The 21,266-nt window shown below is 45.1% G+C and overlaps 1 protein-coding gene across 7 annotated transcripts in view; it reads right to left on the bottom strand.

Moving 5' to 3' along the window:
* corin (corin, serine peptidase) overlaps positions 1 to 21,266 on the bottom strand; it is a 304,894-nt gene that overhangs the window by 179,324 nt on the left and 104,304 nt on the right. For all 7 annotated transcript variants that reach the window (XM_078547397.1, XM_078547388.1, XM_078547378.1 and 4 more), the window contains exon 5: positions 8,893 to 9,071. In XM_078547397.1, coding sequence (XP_078403523.1) covers positions 8,893 to 9,071 — 179 coding nt within the window. The remainder of the gene's footprint in view (positions 1 to 8,892; positions 9,072 to 21,266) is intronic.

The raw sequence follows: 21,266 nt of genomic DNA on the forward strand, positions 1-21,266 counted from the left end.
CGCTTTAGAGGCAGAGCTGCATTGACAAACAATGGCTCTGCCACTGAATCAGCTCAAGAGGAAGTCCCAGAGATGATATAATCAACATGTACTGCTTCTGATAAATGGTCCAACTGTAGTAAACAGTTTTAGAAAATGGGTGCATGTGTACAGTATAAAGCACACTTGCACAAAAATACACACAAAGATTTCTCAGTAAGAATATGCAATATAATGTTTAGAGCTTCAAATTAAACGGAGCACACACTCGGACATGAGCCTGGATTTTCCAATGAATACCTGTCCAATTTTCAGGGTGTATTTGAGGTATATCTGATGTCTTGTGCACCTCTGATCTTAAACTGCTTCACCATCGGTTCATTCAACTACCTGGGCCCCAAGCTCTGAAAACCCTCCTTAACCCTCTCCGCCTCTCTATTCCTCTTTATTCCAGTAAGAAACTCCTTCAAACCTACTTCTTTGACCAAGTTTTTGATCATCTGCCTCCCTTTTTTTTATGTGGTTGGATTTCAAATTTTGTTTCATAATGCTCTTGTGAAGTGCCTTGAGACGTTTTATTATTACGTGCTAATTAAATGCAAGTTGCTGTTGTTTTTGAGAGAAAAAAGTCAATGATATGTTATGCAGGATCCTTCCTTTAGTATCCACACAGATTTCCAGTGTCAGATCAAGCAAATGGCAGAATCGGCCACCTTGAAATATGTGGGGATATTTAAATGAAATTGTAATGGCATGGTAATGTCTATGTCCAACTTTCTATCATTACCACATCAATAATAATTATACCCATTACACACAAAGCCAGCATTACAAGGCACCATAGAAGCAGAGGCTGTGCTTCACAAAAGGAAGACATTGATGGGTTATGTCACATGCTGTAATCCAAAATAACCCTAATTGCCAGTGGCTGCAAAAGTTAAAAACAAATGCTGATATTTACCCCAGCAGCATGTTTTCTACAGGATTCAGTCCAAATGTAGACTTACAACTCCCAGGTGAGCCCCAGATCCAGCATTTGGCAGGCTGAAATCTGAGCTTTCATTCGGTATCACTTACAACAGTGACTATACTTTAGAAGCGCTTCAATGGCTGTACAGCATTGTGGGGCAACCTGAAGATTATGAAAGATGCCATTGAAATACAAATCTTTCTTTATTCCAACCCGTAATTGTCTGACCAGGCTAGGGCGCAAGAGCTCCTCATGAGGGAAGTCCTGGCCCCAGCTATGCCCCTTCCTTCGGTGCTATCCTTGTTTAGGATAAGACTCCATCAGAGTTAGACTGGGAGTGTTTCAGAATGTCCTGTCAGTCTCCTATTGGAGTTATGGCAGGAGACTAGTAGAATACCTGTGGAACTCCAGGATCTATTGGCAGGACTTCCCTGCAGGCTTTGTGGCCCTCCCGTCAGTGTCAAATGAGGGTCAGAATCTCACTGTGTGGAGAACAGTCACCCAGTTATGATTTTCTCTGAATTAGCCAATTGATGATCAGAGGATGGGCATATTGTCCTTAACAACGGGCAATAGTTGGGCTCCAGAACTGAAGCAGCAGCAGGCTACCCTTTCAGGTACATAAGAGAGAGGGTGCTCCAAGATGGAGATGCCATCTCCAACTTTTTACTTTAACTTGAGGAATAGCCTCAGCAGCGGGGACACCTTTGAGGAGGGGAAACCCTTCCACAGGGTGATCTGCAGCTGCAGCTGCAGCTGAAGGCAGGCAAGCAGGGAGGGCCTCGAAGGCTGGTTGGAACACTGCCCCCCCCCCCTCCCCCCAACACCCGATCAGCTATCGGGGGGTCACCTTCAGGCAGCTACACTGTTCCCCCAACAGCTCTGGGGGCCCTATGGACAATAGGCCTTAATAGTTCTTTAATGTGGTCAACCGGCTACCCATGCTGCCTCCAGGAAAATGGCCTGGGGATGGGATGGAACTATGGAACCGGCACGCCAGCCAGTGGCATGAATTTATGTGCCTGCCCATGCTGAGGCCTAAAAAAGAATCAGCCTCATGTTTTCACTAATTTTCTTATTGGACAAATAATGTTGTCTTCTCTTTCAAAGTATAATAAACTAAATGTAAGCAGCAAAAGATTAATAGAAGATTATGGAAATACGTGGTGGATCCAATGGTATCTGAAAAAAACCCTCCATCAGAACATCTCTATCTGAAACCTTCGCCTAACTTTTGTTTTTTCAGATGCCGTCATGTGTTTCTAGCCATTTCTGATCCGTAATTCAGATTCTAGTTTTTGTGCTTTTCTCTCCCTCTTCACCTTTGCTTAGCAAAATACTTAATACATGTTCAAATGAGGTTATGGGAACATGACTAACTTACAGCTGAATCCGACCCTTACAAATCACTAAGGTTTGGATGCATGCCCTTCACACACTGCAACATAGCAGATTATGGCAGCTTTTGTGGCCTACATTGGCCTATAGTATATTTTATAACCGTTTTTATATCCATTAGAATGGTTCGCTGAAATTCTTTGCAGCATAACACAAATATTAAACAGTACACTGCTAATGCCTTTTGAATGCCTTTTTTTTTAGTTGGATGTGTTTTTGGACCCATACTATGATGATAAGCCTGGCATTATTTACAAGAATTTGATTGCAATCGGTGGACACTTCATTACTGTACCATAAACCTTTGAGGACAGATTCTATTCTCCAAGGACATTGTTCCCATTTCATAAAAACAAAAATTTCCTTTAAAGAAACTCAGTGGGATTTAATTCATTAACCTCCTGCTATGAGGGAAACACAGAGCTTGTTAATATGGAGTTCTAATTAAAAGCTTCTTAGTGAGATTAAGTCATGTAAAAGCTTCTTCCAAAAACATTCTCTAAAATGACCTCCATTATTCAAGAGTAAATACCTCAGCAAAGCCCTGTTGAAGTGAGTTGCTTTTTTAAACTGCTTTAGTCACTATTCTACTAGAACATAAGTAGCAGTTGTGCGTCACGATTCAGATTCCTTAAACATCTCTTACTATATGCCAATCATACTTGCAGTAAGCAATTATTTATTTCAAAAATCTGTAGGTAAAAGAAATCTCATGGAACAATTACACCACCCCAAATTTTACATTTTTCTTTCTCTATCTCAGTTATAGGCATTTTGACACAAAAAGAAGCAGGTGCATCATGCATTTGCGAGAGATAGCTCCACATCAAAACTCTCTCATTCCATTTCTTGCGATTTTTTTTCTCTTCCTATGTTTATTTCATTCCCTCAATTGCTTCAATAACAGTTTTTCGCAAAAAAAAAAATGTTTTATCCCCAATCCTGAGGCTATGCTTTTTATATTATTGTTTCATTATAGGAAAACTAGAGGTGAAGCTAAGAAAAAGTCCGGTATTCTTTATACCAGGGTCTAAAAGTATATTAAAAATAAAGTAATAAATATCAAGATGCAGAGAAGCTAACCTGTGACCATACAGAAACATTTTCTATGCAGAACAGAAACAGAAGCACATTCATCATGTGCATAGTCTGTGCAAGCTCTTTACATAAAGTTAAATTGATGAGCCAAGCATGGCTGAGCTGAGAATGTAATGTGGGATGATCAAGGAATGTGAAACTTTGGAATTGGCCTGCCACATATTTCAGAAAAATTGCTTTGGGCAGTGGACTTTTTTTTTAAGTGCTCCATATCTCAGTTTTTAAGATATTTTTCGCCACCATTAGATTTACCGATTTAATTTTTTCCCCATGGGACAAACCATATGGAGGGAGTAATATGTATGCACAGCACCAATTCTAAACAGGCTTATGTCAAATCACTAGGGCAGGCAGTCCCATGGGCCACTGTCTGCACAGCCGATGCTGCTTTTTTCAATGATATGAATGGAAGCAAGCAACAGTCATACTGGCTCTGAATTTCATGCTGTAGTTCTCCTGACCTTCTGCTGTAACTTTAGTATAAGATCAGTGAACCCCCAGAGAGAAAACATAATTGGTCATTTTTCAGCTTGTTGATGCCATTTTGCTGATGCCGAAGTTATGCCAGGAAATCAGGAGAATGCCCATGGGAATTTGGAACAATTATTTAATCCTTTCTCTGTCCGCTGTAGTTTTCCCACTCACTGCAATCGGTGCCATTCTTGAAGGAATTGAGAAGATTAATAATGAGTATAAGTTCTTTTAGTGATAAAGGGTGGAATTTTCCGTTTCTGAAACTATGCGCTGTTTTTTCCTTCTTGACGGGCCAAAGGGCTTCCGTCATAACTCATGTGCAAGTTAAGTTTAATCAGTATGCCAGATCTGAGATTGGAGGAGTGAGTTTGGTAACGTGGTGCATGTCATTAATGCATCCAAACCTTTTCCAACCTCCGTGGGATTGAGATGTTAAGTGTCAGGGTTGGCATCTTGTTCACCTCGTTCTGTAATTTTATACCTCAGCTACGATTGTGAGTGGGAGCTTTACTATTTTTCCCTGTGAATCATTAATCTGTTATATCTACTATTCCACAGAGAAAAGGAGCAAACAATAATGGAGCCTGGGCTCAATGCTGCCTTCTTGATGGTACTCATGGCATGGAGGAGAAGAAGGGTCTGGAGCCGCCTGGCGCAGTTCAGGAAGAGGCCCGGCCTGAAGTCCAGGGTCCTGGGGTGCCCCAGCAAGAACCAAAGGTTGAGGAGGTTAGACCCATACCATGGAGGCAACTTGCTCAACCAAGGGTCTACCGAAGAAGGCTCTCCTATCTGCAGATGAGTGAGAGACAATGCCACACATGTCTGCACTTGTCCAGAGATCTGGTGGTTCATATCTTCCACATTCTGCAGGAGGATCTAATGCCCCGTGGAGGACACCTCCTGCCTGTGGCCCTGAAGGTCGCTGCCGCACTCAATTTCTTTGTCTGCAGCTCGTTCCAGGGATTCACAGGGGGCCTGCATGGAGCTGGGGGCTGACAAGTCTCTGGATCCTGATGGACTTCATCCTAGAATCTTAAAAGAGGTGGCAAATGAGGTAGTCGATGCGTTGGTGTTAATTTTCCAAAATTCGCTAGATTCTGGAAAGGTTCCACCAGACTGGATAGTAGCAAATATGTCCCCTCTATTCAAGAAGGGAGAGAGGCAGAAAACAGGAAGATATAGGCCAGTTAGCTTAACTTCTGTTGGAGGGAAGTTATTATAATCAATCATTAAGGAGGTTATAGCTGGGCACTTAGAGAAACTCAAGGTAATTGGGAAGAATCAGCATGGTTTATCTCAGATCTGACTCCATTTCAATGTTTTGAATGCAATCAGGTTGAGGCTGTCCCAGGAAATGGGGCCTCTAGTGCAGCCCTGGGCTCCTCCAACACTGACTCCAATCCTTCCCATCCAGAATCTTTTCCAGTTTTGATTTCTGACTTCACCATAACTTCGACTTGACAAGATGGTGGTTGACATACCAACCCTCCCACCTGAATCCATAACTGTAGAGGTCCCAATGCCCATTGTGGACCTCACCATTCCACATCTCGAGGCTGTGTGCACAGTCACCTACAGCGGAAACATCCCCCCTCCCCCCTCCCCACAGGGAAGTTTCACAACCCCCCCCACCTCGTATTACCTCTTCCCCTTTACAGGCTGCAGATGCCTCCCCTGACCCTGACCATCCCATCAGTAACCCAGTACCAGACAAGACAAGACAAGACCGTGGCCAGTGACATTAAGACCCAGACCACGCCCTGCACACCAGGCTGTGCCTTTTCCCCAGTTGAGCACACAGCCATTGCCCCTCCTTGGATTGCCCCGTGGCACGGCCCACAAAGCCCCAGGACAGACTTCACTCTCGCACTCTGACTACTTGGCCCCAGTCCAGGGACTATGACTGTCTCTCTCTTTGTTCTCCCGTTCCTTCCTAACTGTTGACAACACACAGTGTTCCTCCTCCCCCCCCGCCCTCCATGAGTCTCTGTACAACACCTTCCTCATGTTGAATCCTTTCCACACCCCCACTTCCATGAGTCTTTGTGCAAGACATCCCCTCTTGTGCCTAACCGACATCGCCCTCCATCATATTCCTGAGGCTACATGTTTTCAATCCAATTTGTGTTGTCCTGATCCCATTCCACCCCCTACTGTGTCTGCATTCCTGTCTTACATGTTGACTCCAGCTTCCCCACCCTCAGTCTCCCCTGTGCCTGCCATTGTTTCCCCCCCTCCCCCAACCAGTCTTCCTGCCATCGTTCACCCCCATCTCCTCCAATCCCACCTTTGCCCATTGTCCCTTTTGTCTCCTTGCCCCTACATTCCCCCACTCCCCCCCACTCTCCCCACCTCCCGCGGTCGCAATGCTGGTCTCTGTCTAGGTTCTTGTCCAGTCTGAGTCCCCAGAGAACACCCTCCAAACAAAGGAGGAAGGCAGCGAGAAGCACAAGCCTACACCCTCACCAGTGTAGCGTCTCATTGGCTTGTTGAGAACCCGGAGCAGCGCTCTTGCATTCACCTTGAAGTCAGGAGCAAAGTGAGGGCCGACAGCTTATATCCAAACGTGTTTCAGACTGGTCCAACTTCCCACTGATGTTGCACATAATTGGGGGGGCGGGCCTTGTGATTCTGGCGAGTAGTGTTTGTAATGAGCATTCATGAGATGTTAATCAAGGATCAGCTGGAATCCTGACCCTCCATCTGCCCGCCATGAAAGCGGTGAGGGGAAAATTCCAAACTGTTTTCCCAACAGCAGTTTTCCGATTTTTAGCCTATCCAAATTTTCCGGCCCTGCCCGCCACAAAGCCCACCACGGATGGGGAAATTCCGCCCGCAGTGTGAAAAGCAGTGTCTAATTGAGCCAATGGGCAGGATTTTGCATCCCGCGGGCAGGCGCGCGCACGACCCAAACGGGCATAAAATTGAGCAAGACGACATCGGCCGAGCGTCCCAAGGTCATCGCGCACTCGTGTGATATTTCACTCAGCGGGCGTGCGCAAAAGACGAAAGCGTGCCCGCTGACAATTAAGAGGGCAAGAAAGCCCACTAACGGTGCAATTGACTCTGAATTTTCAATGCCCGTCCAATCTCACGGTTGGCGGACCGTCAAGTTGGCCAGGCGGCCTTTGCATTTCTCATCAAACCTCATCCGAGAATGGGATTAAATTTCTGTGATGAAATAAAATAAAAATAAATTTCTCTGATCAGCTTTTATAAGGGCTATGTTTTCAGGTAATTGATTACGATGCATGGACATTTTTTTCAGCTTTTAGAACCTTTATTTCAGCTTTTTCAGGTCCCCAGCTCCGAGCAGCTGTCTGCCTTCAGGGAACTTTCTCGCAGCGCCCACACAAGCCCGCGGAAATGTCATCGTTCATCCTCTTCCTGCCCCCACCCCGGCAGCACTGAGCATTTCAGCGCGCGTTTCACACTGGCTCGCCATTAATTGCCCAGCCAGCATGAAATCCCGGTCTGGGGCCGATCGCGGGCGGCAGTCCGTTTCCTGACCGCTCCCAGGCCCACCGATCGGGCACACCTTACAAAGGTAAAATTCAGGCCATATAAATGAACAATGAAAAGGCTGAAGTAGCTGATCTCAGCAAGTCATTTTGACAGGGTGCACAAAATGCCAATTGATTCATATAAAAAAGGTGTGTGTATGGGAGGAATTTAATGCCCCCCCTCCCCCGCCAACATCCAGCCCTGCAGGTGAGTTCAGAGTGTGGGGGTTGGAAGGGCCGGAGTTTGGGGCATGTGATGGGGGGGCTGGTGAAGATGTGGAGATTCTCCTGCCCTCCCTCATTACTTTAATCAAGTCCAGGGCAGGGAAATTTGTGAGCAGCCTTCCCACCCAGAGACCAATTGAGATCTGTTGATGATATTTAACCAGCATCAGGCAAGGGGCTTGTCATCTGGGGAGGCCGCTTAGTGGCTTACCGGGGGCGTCACTCGTTCAAGGGCACCCTTTGCCGGATCGAAGGACCTGACAACATGAAGAGAGCTGCCTTGCAGAAAGCTAGCAAATCCCTGTCCTTGCTTCTGGTCCCCCTCGCCAAGGATCCCCATCCCGCTCACACTCACATCTACCTGAGGATCCATCAGCAATTCTCATAGTAGGCCCCACTGTAGTACCGGCAGTGGCCATTGGTACTGGAGAGCTGCTGGCCTCTGATTTTCACCCTACTGGGGTTTTAATCCAACAGGAGGCCTGATGCGGCCCAGGTAAGAGCCTGATTACCTTGGAATAATGTCGGGCCCCCTGGAGAAAAGCGAGACTTGGCTCCCATCAGTTCTCCAACTAGTGGGTGAGACCACGGTCTCCCACATTAAATCCTGGCCTATCTTTGTGCACGTGTATGTCCATTCATAGCAGGCGATAAGAGAATTGGGCTCAGAAACGATGCTTTCATAGATGAATGTTGTGCCAATACTCCCATTTTAGGCTCACATATGATGAGCAACTATTTTGATGGGGGTAACAGAAAGTGCCTGTTGTCTATGTCATCATAAGATTGCATGAGTCAACTTCTTCACAAAAGGAAGAAATTAGGAAGCAAATGAATTCAGAACATGGCCACTGTATTTATATTTCTGTTCAAAAAAAAATCAGGGGTCTGCTACCCCTTTTAGATAAAACTGAACTGTTTTTTTCAAATATCAGAGGACTACATCAAAGGAAATAGTAGAAGAAAACTGAAAGAAAATGTGCTTACTGGCCAGAGTTTACGTTAGATGGGATATATCTAACCAGATTTTGAAAATCTATTTGAATAGGATGCACAAAGAAGCGTTAAGTACAATGTGCTTTAATACTTGTGATTTCAAAGTCTACCATCTTAAACCTGGCAATCAAACATACCACAAGAATCATTGGCCACAGAGAGGGTGATATTGTGATGTAGAGGACTAACTCAAATTAAGCGGCTGCATGGAAGCCTAAAGTGTTGATAGGTAGTTAATATTCAACTTACTTTTTCCTTCCTCTTGATGTGGTGAAAAGCATATCTTGCTGGTGTTTTCCATTCCTGTATCATTGACAAACCTGGAGCATTTGAGGAACTCTGGCCATCCAGCCTCCACCTGTTGCAACAATGGTTCACAGCCTTCCCTCGCAGCCTCACAGAATGACATGCATGGGAGAATTACTGCTCTAAATAAATAAAAAAGATAATGTGATAATAAAGATAATGAATTACTGAGCAATTTCCTTTTAATCAAAGTTCAGAAAGCATAATATTGGCAACCTCTTCGTAGTAGATTTTAAAACTTGAAAACACACAAATATTTCAAAACATGTGTAGAGCAGTCAAAAAAAATCAGCTTGACTCCTCAAAGTACATGCTTGCATGCAATGGTAGCTAGTAGAAGACTGTATAGTTTATGTAAATCAACGTGCACTGCCATCAGTGCAGGGGGGTGGGGTGTAGGGTGCATCAGGAAAGCATGCAGAGGTGGAGTCTATTAAGGGTGCTCCAAATGGATGTCTGCAGGAGGGGTGAATAATACCTGAAATAGTGGTATGGATTCAGTTTAAAACCTGCTATTGCCTAAAGGGACAATGCAGCACTGAAGGAAGCAAGAGAATCTGACTCGGAAGTCCGCCTAATGGAAACATGGGCATGTTTGTGATCAAGGGCTGGAGAACTGCTAAGTATGTAATTCACATTGTTAGAGCAGAGGCAATGTGAGCACATGGCAGCTTCCCAACAGCCAGGGCTCCTTTAGAGTGCAAGAAACTGTTTTATTAACATCATCAGAGAAACTAAGTCATCTGCTTCCTCAATCATACCTTTCAGTGTCTTTTTATAAATAGTATTCCTTTATTCATTACTCTCATGATGCTCTGGGATTGTATTCTGAGCCACTGATTCCCTTCTTCCATCCCATTTCACTTATTAACTACAAGCACATCTTGCTTCTCAGTGTGACATGGAAGCCTTCCTATCACACCACACTTACCCTTTTTCACTTTTTGTTTCTCTTTTAACCTGATCTTTCAAACTGTTATAAAACTTTCTGCACAGCCTTGACTGTAATGATCATGTTTTCTCATCTCTCAGGGAATTCCAGATCAGTACCTACAGAAGTTGTATTAGAGATTCTAAGAAGCCATTTAACTAACTGTTTGGGGACAGAGGTGTAGGAAGGCCTGTAGCATCTGCACATTTGTTTGGGCCATCTGTAACACTGGAGTGCAGACACAATAGAAAGAGACAATGATATGGTAGCATCAAAAATACAGAGGAACTGTCTGTGTAATTCCATACCATTTCACATCTCTTCATTTTCCTTTCCTCTCAATAACTTAAAGCAAAATGCCACTGTCCAACCAGCTGTACCCTCACCCACAGTGAAATTCACCTCCTCTCTCGGGTTGCCAACCCTCCTGGAATGGCCTGGAGTATCCTGGAATTGGCATCAATCTCCTAATGGCTATTGAAAGCAATCCAGGAGATTTTAAAATGTTATTTTAAGCAACTAAGTAAATATGCACAATAATTCGTACACAGAAACTCATACACAGAAGCTCATCATTCATTGTAAAATGGTGATCTGATGGCATATTTACAGCATGATGACATAAAATGCAAACTGGTACTGACATGGGTCGCGTACCTGTACTGTGCTCATTGATGTTGTTGTCTGTTTTTCCCGCTGAGAAGATCAAAGGCTAAGCTCTCACGTGTAGCTGTACAGAAGAATATAAGTGAGTAACAGAATGCCAACCGTCGTGTCTCTGTGTGCCAGTCTGCTCAGTGGGAGGCTTGGAGGGCTGTTCAGCAGCTGACCCTGGCCTGTGAGGTGAATGGTGTGAGCTGGCAGGGGAATCAGCATTTTTTTCTATTCATTCATAGAATGTGGGCTTCGCTGTTTGGGCCAGCATTTATTGCCCATCCCTAGATGCCCTTGAGAAGGTGTTGGTGAGCTGCCTTCTTGAACTTCTGCAGTCCATGTGGTGTAGGTACACCCACTGTGCTGTTAGGAAGGGACTTCCAGGATTTTGATTCAGTGATAGTGAAGGAACAGCAAGATATTTCCAAGTCAGGGTGCTGAGTGGCTTGGAGGGAAACTTCCACATGGTGGTGTTCCCTTGTGTCTGCTGCTCTTGTCCTTCTAGATGGTAGAGGTCATGGGTTTGGAAGGTGCTGTCTAAGGAGCTTCTACAGGAAGCCAGGAGAGAGGCCGTAGGCCCAGGGATGGAACGTGCGCAAGATGGCTCACTATGTCCAGGATCAGATTCCATTTGCCGCAACATTATAATCAGGAGCAGCAAATGTTACAATGCCAGTAACCATCAGTAGGGAGCAGGCCAGGGCCGCCTCTGGCTAGAGATTGGAAACTAAGGCAGCTGCTGGTCAGTGCTCAGCATATCTGTGTGCTTCAGGATCATCCGGGTGTGTGTATGTGTGTGGGGGCAACTGGAGAGACCAGGGTCTGAGCTCAGGAGGGGGACGAGGATTCAGCAATGGCTACTTTAAAGGGCCGCTGCCTGATCGCGGTTCCAGCAGGCACCCAGGCACAGCAGTGCCTGAACAAACCATTTCTAAACAAGGATAGTAACACAAAGTACTTTTGTTCATTCAGGTGCATCAAAGAAACGCATCGCTTCCCTGTATGTCCGGGGCTTTGGACTTGATCACTTCCGCTGACTTCCCAGAATACGTCCAGCCAGAGTTGGCAACTCTATCAGTCACCGGTCCAGACAAATCCACCCAGGGAGATATAGATAACTCTAAGCAAGGTTTTGCACTGAGGAATAGATAAAAAGAGGAGAATGTGGGACCTGACAGTAGGGAATGGAGGCTCTGGAGAATTTGGCTGTTGACTCCAGATCTTACAGACTCATATCTCCATGGTAGTGCACAAAAATGGATGCTGGATGAGCATATTAGTCACCTGAGACAGTTGAGAAGGGTCACAGCAAAGTCCAATGTCATCCTCAGTGCCAATATCCAAGAAGGATTTAACACAAGGCAGTGCTTCCTAGAGCATAGCTGGGATAACTTCTGTCCTTTGAGCAAAGCTTCTCCTATGATTATCCAAACTACTCAAATCTCCCACAGGACTATGTGAAGCATTTCAGCTGTGGTTCTGATGGAGGAAATTTAGTGTTCACATTTCTGTTTCATCGATCAAGTAAGCTTACCAATTCTAGGCAATTTCAAGGTTTGTTCAAAATGTATGATGAATCCAGCCTTCTCGGAAAAATAGCAAATCAAACTAAGAAAAAGAGGAGAATGAGACATCCCAAAAATAGTCTTTTTTATGTGGGAGCAGGAGATAAAGGGAGAAAATGTTTTAATGACCAGATAATAGTGATGAAAGAATTCCATTATATTCAACCAGTGTCTGTGCAACTGTTCCACTTGGAGCTGGGTCACAGCAAGAGACTCCCAGGAGGACAGTGGAAACGCTTTAGGGGTGTCCTCAAAGCAACCCTGAAGAGGTCAAACATTCCCGCCGACTCATTGGATTCCCTGGCTTGTGACTGAACAAAATGGAGGCGGTTTATTCGGGAAGGCACCAAACACCAAGAGACTTCATCGGCAGCACACAGAGGCGAAGTCGAGGTATTGGAGAGAGCGTACAAACCTTTGTGCACTTATAAACACCACCTGCCCTGCAAGTGGCAGAGTCTGCAGATCGTGCACTGGACTTATCAGCCATCTCAGAAACCACTGAACCGGACTGAAAGCAAGTCACCTTTGATCAGAGGGACTGCCAAGTAAGTAATTTATCAAATTTGGATGACAGAGGAAAATATTAGCTCTGCAATGTTCAATAGTTACTAATAAATTTGTTTAAAAAAGGAGACATTGTCATCATCATCCAAGAAATTTATTTTTGATTTACATCACAATGCCGGTCATTGGTTCATACCTAAAGGATATTTATCAAAACTTGTGCACTTATAGTTATAAATGGGTTATAATTAAACAGGTCTCACTCTTTCTCTATAAACATTTAGGCTTTGGAATATTATTTTCTAAACAGAACTGTGACTTGTTGAAAGAGGTTGTCTTTAGAATTCCATTGTGATCCATTACGGGCGCTGGTATGGAACCCGTGACATGAGGAAGAACATGTTTGGGATTAGCATGCATTCCTAGATGAACTGCCCAGTACAATCTTAGAAAAACTTGTTCTTGTTGCACATTGTTTGACCATGATGCCATTAACTTGTCATTAATTGACATTTTGTCTGTATTCCTCATGATCAAGTCATTGGGTGACTACATCAATAGAGGTACCTGGCTGGAATGTAAGTAAAAACATCAAAGCATCCTTTATTTATAATCTATATCTCAACATTATGAATGGTAGCGTACCAACGTTACTTTTACCAAATTACTGTTTGAAGTATCTTAGAAATTCACTAATTTTGCTCAAAATTAGAGATCTACCTCGCTTGGCAACCTTCCATATCAGGAATCAGCAGTTTGCACTGTGATGGTCAACTCTGTGTTATTGCCTGGTGTGGCTCAGGAGCCCACCTCAGGCATAGCAATCTCTGCCTGCAGAGGGCTGAAAAGGTACAGGATTTGCTGGCTTCTGTTTTCTCTGAGGCCCTCTTCACAACCAGCTAAGCTTTAATTTTCTACTCGCCTCTTCCAATGCCCCTCCAAACAGTCAGCCTCCAGAGGTCATGGCCATCAGTGACGGCCCCCCAGTTGTCAGTGGCAATGTCTGATATCTTCAGATCTTACTTGCAGGTGTCCTTGTGGCAGAGATATGGGTGACCAGCAGGTCATGGCCAGTTCACTATACTTAAGTTCTTTGGATATGCGGCCAACATCGACCCAGTGAACGTGACCATGCCGGTGCAGATGTCGTTAGCTTAGCAATGGCTGTAGGGTGATGGAATTAGCATGATCCAGAGATATCAGTATCATTTTGCATCATGAACCATCACTATAGAAATCTATCAAGTGAGTTTGAATGACCTTCAGCTCACTCTAGGACGCAATTGATTAAGCATCTCAATTTGCTCCCTTTTGAAATTCTATAATCATATACCATAGAGTAAACAACTCTTCATAAAATAATTAAAATGCACATACTAAAGTCACAAATATCGTGCACAGCAATTAGCTATGATTATCAAATGTAAAACAATTTGAGAAATACACTTGGTCCCAATCCTGTAGTTCCATATCAACTATGTTAATGTAATTCTTGAGTGGCAGGAGATACCATTGTGATTGTAGCTTAATCCAAAATATTAAAATAGAGCAGTTTCAAACTCTGATACTTTATTGTCAAAGCTATGTACTCCAGTTGGCAGGGCTCATTACATGCTACCATGGTTTGGTACCCATGACTGGATGCAAGGTTATGCATTCACACAACAAAAACACCTGCTGGGAAAAAAAAACCCTGTTGTATGATAGTGGCCACAAAAGTCATTCCTGGGATTTGGTCTGGCTATTTTAAGTCAATGTGCAACACAGACACATTTTAAAATTCAACACCAATGAGAAAGAGCAGACAGTAGAAATGGTGATATTTTTAACAAATGGGAAAAAAAGATCATATGGTGAAAAACTTGAAATGGCGATATTTTTAAAGCACATTAGGGATGGGTTTTACTTTAAGTTAGAGCAAAAGGATAAAGGTTTCTTGCCCAAACACATAAAGGGAAAATATTCTAGGAGGTTTTTGATTTATTTCACTGTGTCGGTGAGTCCATAGCAGTTTCAAAATGGGAATTGCTTGGCATTGGTTCAGCATTAACCAGAGAGATTTTCAAACAATAGAAATGTCACACTGCAACATGATATGGCACTTGGTCTGAGGTGGAATTACATCATACAAACAAGCACATATCTACCAAAAATCTTCCACTATGACATCCCCTTGTAAAATATAACTTCCCCATCACTTTTGGAATTCTTTTGTTCATGATTCATGATTTATTGTACATTCATGCCTAATGAACATTATCACTTAGATACAAATAAGTTCAGCTTTACGAGTAAAATTATTTAGGAACACATAAAACAAAAATACAACCCTAACATACATGTTATTCTGCAAAAGATTTACAATATATTCGATTTATGGAATTTTTACTTTTGAAATGAAGGCCGGGATTTTCCGTGTCTGCTGGTGTTGGGCATGTTCGGTGGCGTGAGCGGACAATATGGCGTGAAACCAGTTCGCGATCATCCGCTCAGCCCGCCGATGGCAGGCTGCTTCTCTGCCATCAGGCATCAGGAACCACATCGTAATACATCAGCATATCATTATTAGGCCTGCCCGCCGGAATCGATCTGCGCTCCCCCGCCCAGCCCCGCCACTTGATCATCGGCCCACGTCAGCGGGCAAGCACGCCAGCGTAGAACACGTCTTGACAACTGTGACGTGCAGAAAGCGAGACTTACCCGCCAGGGCCTTGCTCACATCATGGACATCCGAGGAGCAGAAGATGCTGGAGCCCTACAGCAATGGCACATTGGAGGAACATCTTGGCATGCTGGGTGGATTCTCATGGACATGGCTCTGCTGCGAAGCAGCTCATAGAAGCTGGATAGTCACTGCTGATGCTCACAATGGGTGATAATCGAGAGGGTGAGAGAGGAAGGGCTAGGATCGGCTGGGAGAGGAAGAGGTGTCGGGCGGGGGAGGTGGGGTCAGGAAGGGGGGAATGATGGTGTCAGGATGGGGTGAGGGGGAATGGAGAACAGGGGGAGGAGGGGGTAACGGGGGAGGAGATGCCAAATGGGGAGGTAGGTGTAGGGGTGGGGTGGAGGGTGCGAGGGAAGGAATGTAGAGAGGGCAGGGTGTCGGGGGGAGGAAGGGGTGCGGAGAGGGGAGGGAATAAGGGTGGAGGAAGAAGTAAGATTGGTGGACGGAGTCAGGGAGTGGGTAGGAGTAAGGCTGGAGGAAGAAGTATAACTGGAGGAAGAGGTAAGGCTAGAGGAAGGAGTCGGGAGAGGGGAGGGACTAAGGGTGGTGGAAGAGGTAAGGATGGAGGAAGGAGTCAGGAAGGGGGAAAGAATAAGCTGGAGGGGCGGGGAGAGTGCAGGGAAGGGGTTCCAGGGGAGTGGGGGAGAAGTGGAAGGGGAAGAGGTGCAAAGGGTAGAAGGGGTGCAGGTGAACATGCATGGGAGGGGTCGGAATGGTCCATGTCTGCCTCTTGGGGAACGAACTGAGGGTGAGTATGGTATGGAGGAAGGGTGAGAATGACTGAGGGCAGAGTGAGGTAGTAGAGTGGGAGGATGAGGGTTCGATGGTAGCCGATAGAAGGGATGGCGAGGCGAGGTTGGTGGGGACCCGGAGGCAGACACGGAGCCTGGGGGTGGGAAGGAGGAGGTCAGGGAGGTGAATGTGGATGGGGGGTGGGTGGGATTTTCGAGAACAATGGGAACTTGCACATTCACCTGGATATCTCTGAAGCAAAAGAGTTGTGGCTGGTAGGTGATGGAGGGGAGGTGGAAGGTGATGCCAGGGGGGGTCAACTGAGATGGGGGAGAGGAAATGGGTGACTAGGGGAGGGTGGAAGATGAGGGAGCACACAATGCAGTGAAACCAGACCATGCTTGCTAAATAGAAAGTGAAATGAGAGTCGTGGAGGGCGAGATCATGTGCTCATGGGAGTGTGATCATTGGGTGCGTGGAGATTCAGGTCAGCTCAGATGGACAACTGAAAGCAAACCCCAGCAGGCAGCATTGAAAATACTCAGGACATTGAGATGAGTGTGCTGGGGGAAGGATCCATGTGTATGGGAGAACGCTTGCACAAGGCTCCGAAAGGCCCTGCCACACACACACTTCTCCCTCCAGAATCACACGTGGGCCGGGTGCTCCCTCTGCGGTGGTGGGTCTTCTAGGCTGCTTATTTCCACCTTTTCACTGGAGGAGGACTCCTCTTGGCTGCAGATGATTATGTGGATGGAGCTGAGGGACTGACTGGCTGAAGGTGTTGGTCCCTTGGCAGAGCTCCCTGTGAACCAAAGTAGAGATAAGTAGTGCATATAAGCAGAGTCAAAAGCAGGAGAGAGAGCACTCACAGGTGCATTGAAAGAAGGATGATGTGGTGCAGGATGCTCAGGTGGGTGTTCGCCGCTGATCTCACTGTCGCTGCAGCCAGGGTCCACGTCCTCACCAGTCAGCGCGGTGGCACATTCCTCAAAGTGAGTGAGGAGACTAATGTGGGCCACTCCACCCCTGGTTCTGGGACCTCTCCCTGCTGATGTGAGCTAACTTCTCCTGCATGAAAACGGATGGAGAAAGTGTGAGCGGGACACATGGCACTGTGTGGAATGTTTGTGTGGTAAGCAGAGCCATGGATAGGAATGAGATGAGGACATGAGTTCCAGAGGATATGAGCCATATGGAGATGTGTGTGTGTGTGAGAATTAGTGGTATTGTCCTTTGAGGTGTGAGATCCCTGTAGATGTGTGATGGGTTTGTGAGTGTGTGAGTTGAGAGTGATGAGAAGAGTGAGTTACCCTGGTGGAATGGATGAGACCATTCATCCTGTAGTGGCACTATGTGGCTGTCCTGTTTTGCTGGGCATTAGCACTGACCACCGCTGCCACTGCCTCCCAAGCCTGGTTGGTAACGCTGCTGCCCATCCCGCAGCCAGAGCCGGGGTAGAGGACATCGTGGTGGGCCTCCACGGCATCCAAAAGGCGGTCCAGTGACGCATCGCCAAACCTGGGGGCTGCAGTTTTCTTGGCCTTTTGTGTCAACAGCCCAGTAGTTGGGGGCTGGAACCACAGATGTATGCACACTGCTGGACTTTAAATATGGCGCCCGGTGTGATGAAGCGGCGAGGTGATGGCGGGCGGGTGAATGAGAGTCTGCCCGCCATCGAAATGGTGTGTTTCCCGAGAAAACATAAATAATGCGGCGGGAAGGAACGATACAGCGTGAAAACCCGCCATTGTGGCTGGCCCACTACCTGCAAATCTGGGACGATTCCGCCTGAAAATTCCAATTACTCATGAAGCAGTTACAGGTTAATATTTATTTTAATCTGACTGCAGCTGATATAACTTATAAAGAACCATTATGAAGAAAGACCTGCATTTATATAGCACCTCTCATAACTTCAGGATGCCCCAAGTGCTTTATAGCCAATGAAGTACTTTTGAAGTGTAGTCATTGATTTAATATAGGAAATGTGGCAGCCAATTTGCACATAGCAAGGTCCCACAAACAGCAACGAGATAATGACCAGAGAATCTATTTTTAGATGTTGATTGATGGATAAATATTGGCCAGGACATCAGGGAGAACTCCCTTTTGTTTAAAACAGTATCATGGTATTTTTTACATCTGTCCGACAGGGCAGTCCCAAAATTAGACAATAGAACAATATAGCCCTGTCAAAGAAAACAGTGAGTTTAATATTTTGGTAGGAAATAGTTGATATTATAGCTATCTTTTAAAGATACTTGATTGGTAAAGCCAGCTCTCTTATACTGTGGCAAGGTGCTACACTAAAATTGCCCCCTTCTGCTGCTGAGGTGAGTGTCCAGTATTGCTGAAAATCACACAGGCATCCACTCACGTTATGCTGAATGTCCAGACTCCAGGATGTCAGACATGACTCGGGGCGGTGCAGTGAGTTAAGCAGAAGTCACATTGTGCCCCAAGGGGTCTAGACAAGACATTTCTAGCCCCTTGCATGTGCAATGGGGGAAATTAATAACTCAAATGGTGGTCTTCTCCGCTTTAAAAAGCGGATTTCTCAATTTCTGGCTACAGTGCAAGCATAATAGATTATTATGCAACTATTGTTAGATATGCTTAAAAAGTAATTTCCTAAATATGTGTTTACATTAGTGCTTAGCATCCTATTGCTATTGGTAACATTACACTTAACATCTGGGTTGTTTTCCTACAAATATTTCCATGTAAGCTTCTTTGACAAGATTTTCCATTTCACCTGCCATTTCAATATTTTACAGCTCTTGGCAAGATGCCAAGACAGCCCAAAGGCCCATTTGTCAGGGTAATTTCACCTGTTTAGATGGTTCATTCCATGTACAGCCATTACAAACTGGAGCTCATTTAAGTTGAATGCTTCTTTAAAATCTTTAATCATTATTGCATCTAGCTACACGGCTTATTTATTACACTTTTAAAATTTGGACTTGACAAGGGATAGATCAAGAATCTTCTATGAAGAAAATAAAAGGCATGTATAAAAGGTTACTATTCCATAGCAAATTTATCCTCCAGACAAATAACATGAAAAGAGCATTAAGAAAAACAAAACAGACTGGTTTTGTTCAGGGTTCAGTCAGACACCTTTGTAATCAGGGGTTTTGTCCCAGTAGAACTCCCTGCCGGCTGTAATGGTTCCGAATGAAATAAATTGAGCAGTCTCAACAAAATTACTAATGGATATACATCAGCAGCACAAATACACCCATAGCTCTGCATAAAACTCCAGATGGTAATTTTCCAGGTGTTAGTTATAATTCTGATTGGTTCATGATATAAAGAAACAGCGGTGCTATTCGCATCAGTCTGTCTGCCGACCATTGTGGACAAAGGTTTGCAAATCTACTACTATAAATATACCAATTTAACTCATTGATTGGAAATTATGACAGAAGTAATTAAAGAGAACCATATTGCTTCCAGTTGAGAACATAAAAACTAGAAACAGGAGTAGACCCTAAGGATCCTCAAACCTGCTCCGCTATTCAATAAAATCATGGCTGATCTTCTTTCTCAACTCCATTTTCTCACCTGTTCACAATATCCCTCGATTCCCTAAGGGATCAAAAATATCTATTTCAACCTCAAATATATTCAATAAAGGAGCATTCACAACCTCTGGAGTAAAAAGTTCAAAAGATTCACAACCTCCTGAGTGAGGAAATTTCTCCTCATCTCAATCATAAAATATCGACCCCTTATCCTGAGACTGTGTTGCTCGTGTTCTAAATTCCCCAGACAGGGGGAATAATCTCTTAGTGTCTACCCTGTCAAATTCCCTTCAGAATGTTTCAATGAGATCACCTCTCATTCTTCTAAACTCCAGAGACAACTTACTCAGCCTCCCATCATAGAGCAACCCTTCCAACCCAGAGACCAAGCTGGTGAACCTTCGCTGTACCAGCTCCAAATCAACTATGGGCAGCATTTTCCCATCAGCGAGTGGGGGGCTGGGCCCGCTTGCCGACACGTAAAATGACACGCTGTGACATCAGGCGGGCGTCCCGACGTCACCGCACGTCATTCTGATCCTCAGTTCGGCAGGCGCGCAGTGGAGTCGGCTGCGCGCCCACCGAACTGTCAAAGGCCTATTAGAGCCATTTAAAAACTAATTAAAGTACTTAACTGAGCTGCCTGTCCAACCTTAATGTTGGCGGGCAAGCGAAGAGCCCAGTCGGCCTTCGCATTTTTCATGAAACCTCATCCACAGACGATATGAGGTTTCATGATGGATTTATTAATTAAATTAAAAATTTTGAAAAAATTCATTGACATGCCCCAGTTCATGTGACACTGTCACATGAGGGGACATGTTTTAAAAGTTATTTTTTTCCTTTATTTAAATTTTAAAACATTAAACTGATCACCCTGAGGCACCTCCGTGCCTCAGGGAGATCTCTGCGCTCTTTTACATGCATGCATGAAAGAGCGCAGGGAACCACTCAGGGAATCCCCCCGCCCCCCGCACAGGGAGCGCTCAGCACTTCTGGGTGCGTGTCACAATGGGCAGGCCTTAATTGGCCCACCCACGTAAAATGGCGGCGCATCACCGATCGGGTTCGTGCCCGCCCCCACACAACACCCCCCCACCCCCGACAGGGGGATATTTCTGTCCAAATTTTTCTAAAAGAGATCAAAACTGCTTACAATACTCCAGGTATGGGCTCATTTAAGCCCTGTACTATTGTAGCAAGACTTCCTTATTTTTGTACTCCATTCATCTTGCAATAAAGGTCAACATGTCATTTGCCTTCCTCATTGCTTGTTGTACTTATCTTTTCTAGGCACCCTTCCATCTTGTGAGATGATGGTTTTCACCATGGTGGTCAACTCTGTTAAACAGCCTGGTGTGGCTCAGAAGCGCCACTCTGGCATGCCGACTCTGCCGCATTTGCTCCAGAAGGCAAGTGTTCCGAGATGGTGCAGGATGCGTTGGCCTTTGTTTTCTCTGGGCCCTCTTCTTGGCCAGCTGACCTTTTCATTTCTACGCATCTCTTCCAATGCCTTTCTAAACAGTCAACCTCTGGAGGTCACACCAACAGTAACTGTCTCCTAGTTGTCAGTGTCAATATGTGCCATCTTCATATCTCATTTGCAGGTGTCCTTGTAGCAGAGGCGTGGACTCTGCTGTACCTGCAAGCTAAATTTTTCTGTGTACCTTGCA

This window comes from Cetorhinus maximus, chromosome 1 (assembly GCF_964194155.1).
Source record: "Cetorhinus maximus chromosome 1, sCetMax3.hap1.1, whole genome shotgun sequence".
Classification (NCBI taxonomy): Eukaryota; Metazoa; Chordata; class Chondrichthyes; order Lamniformes; family Cetorhinidae; genus Cetorhinus; species Cetorhinus maximus.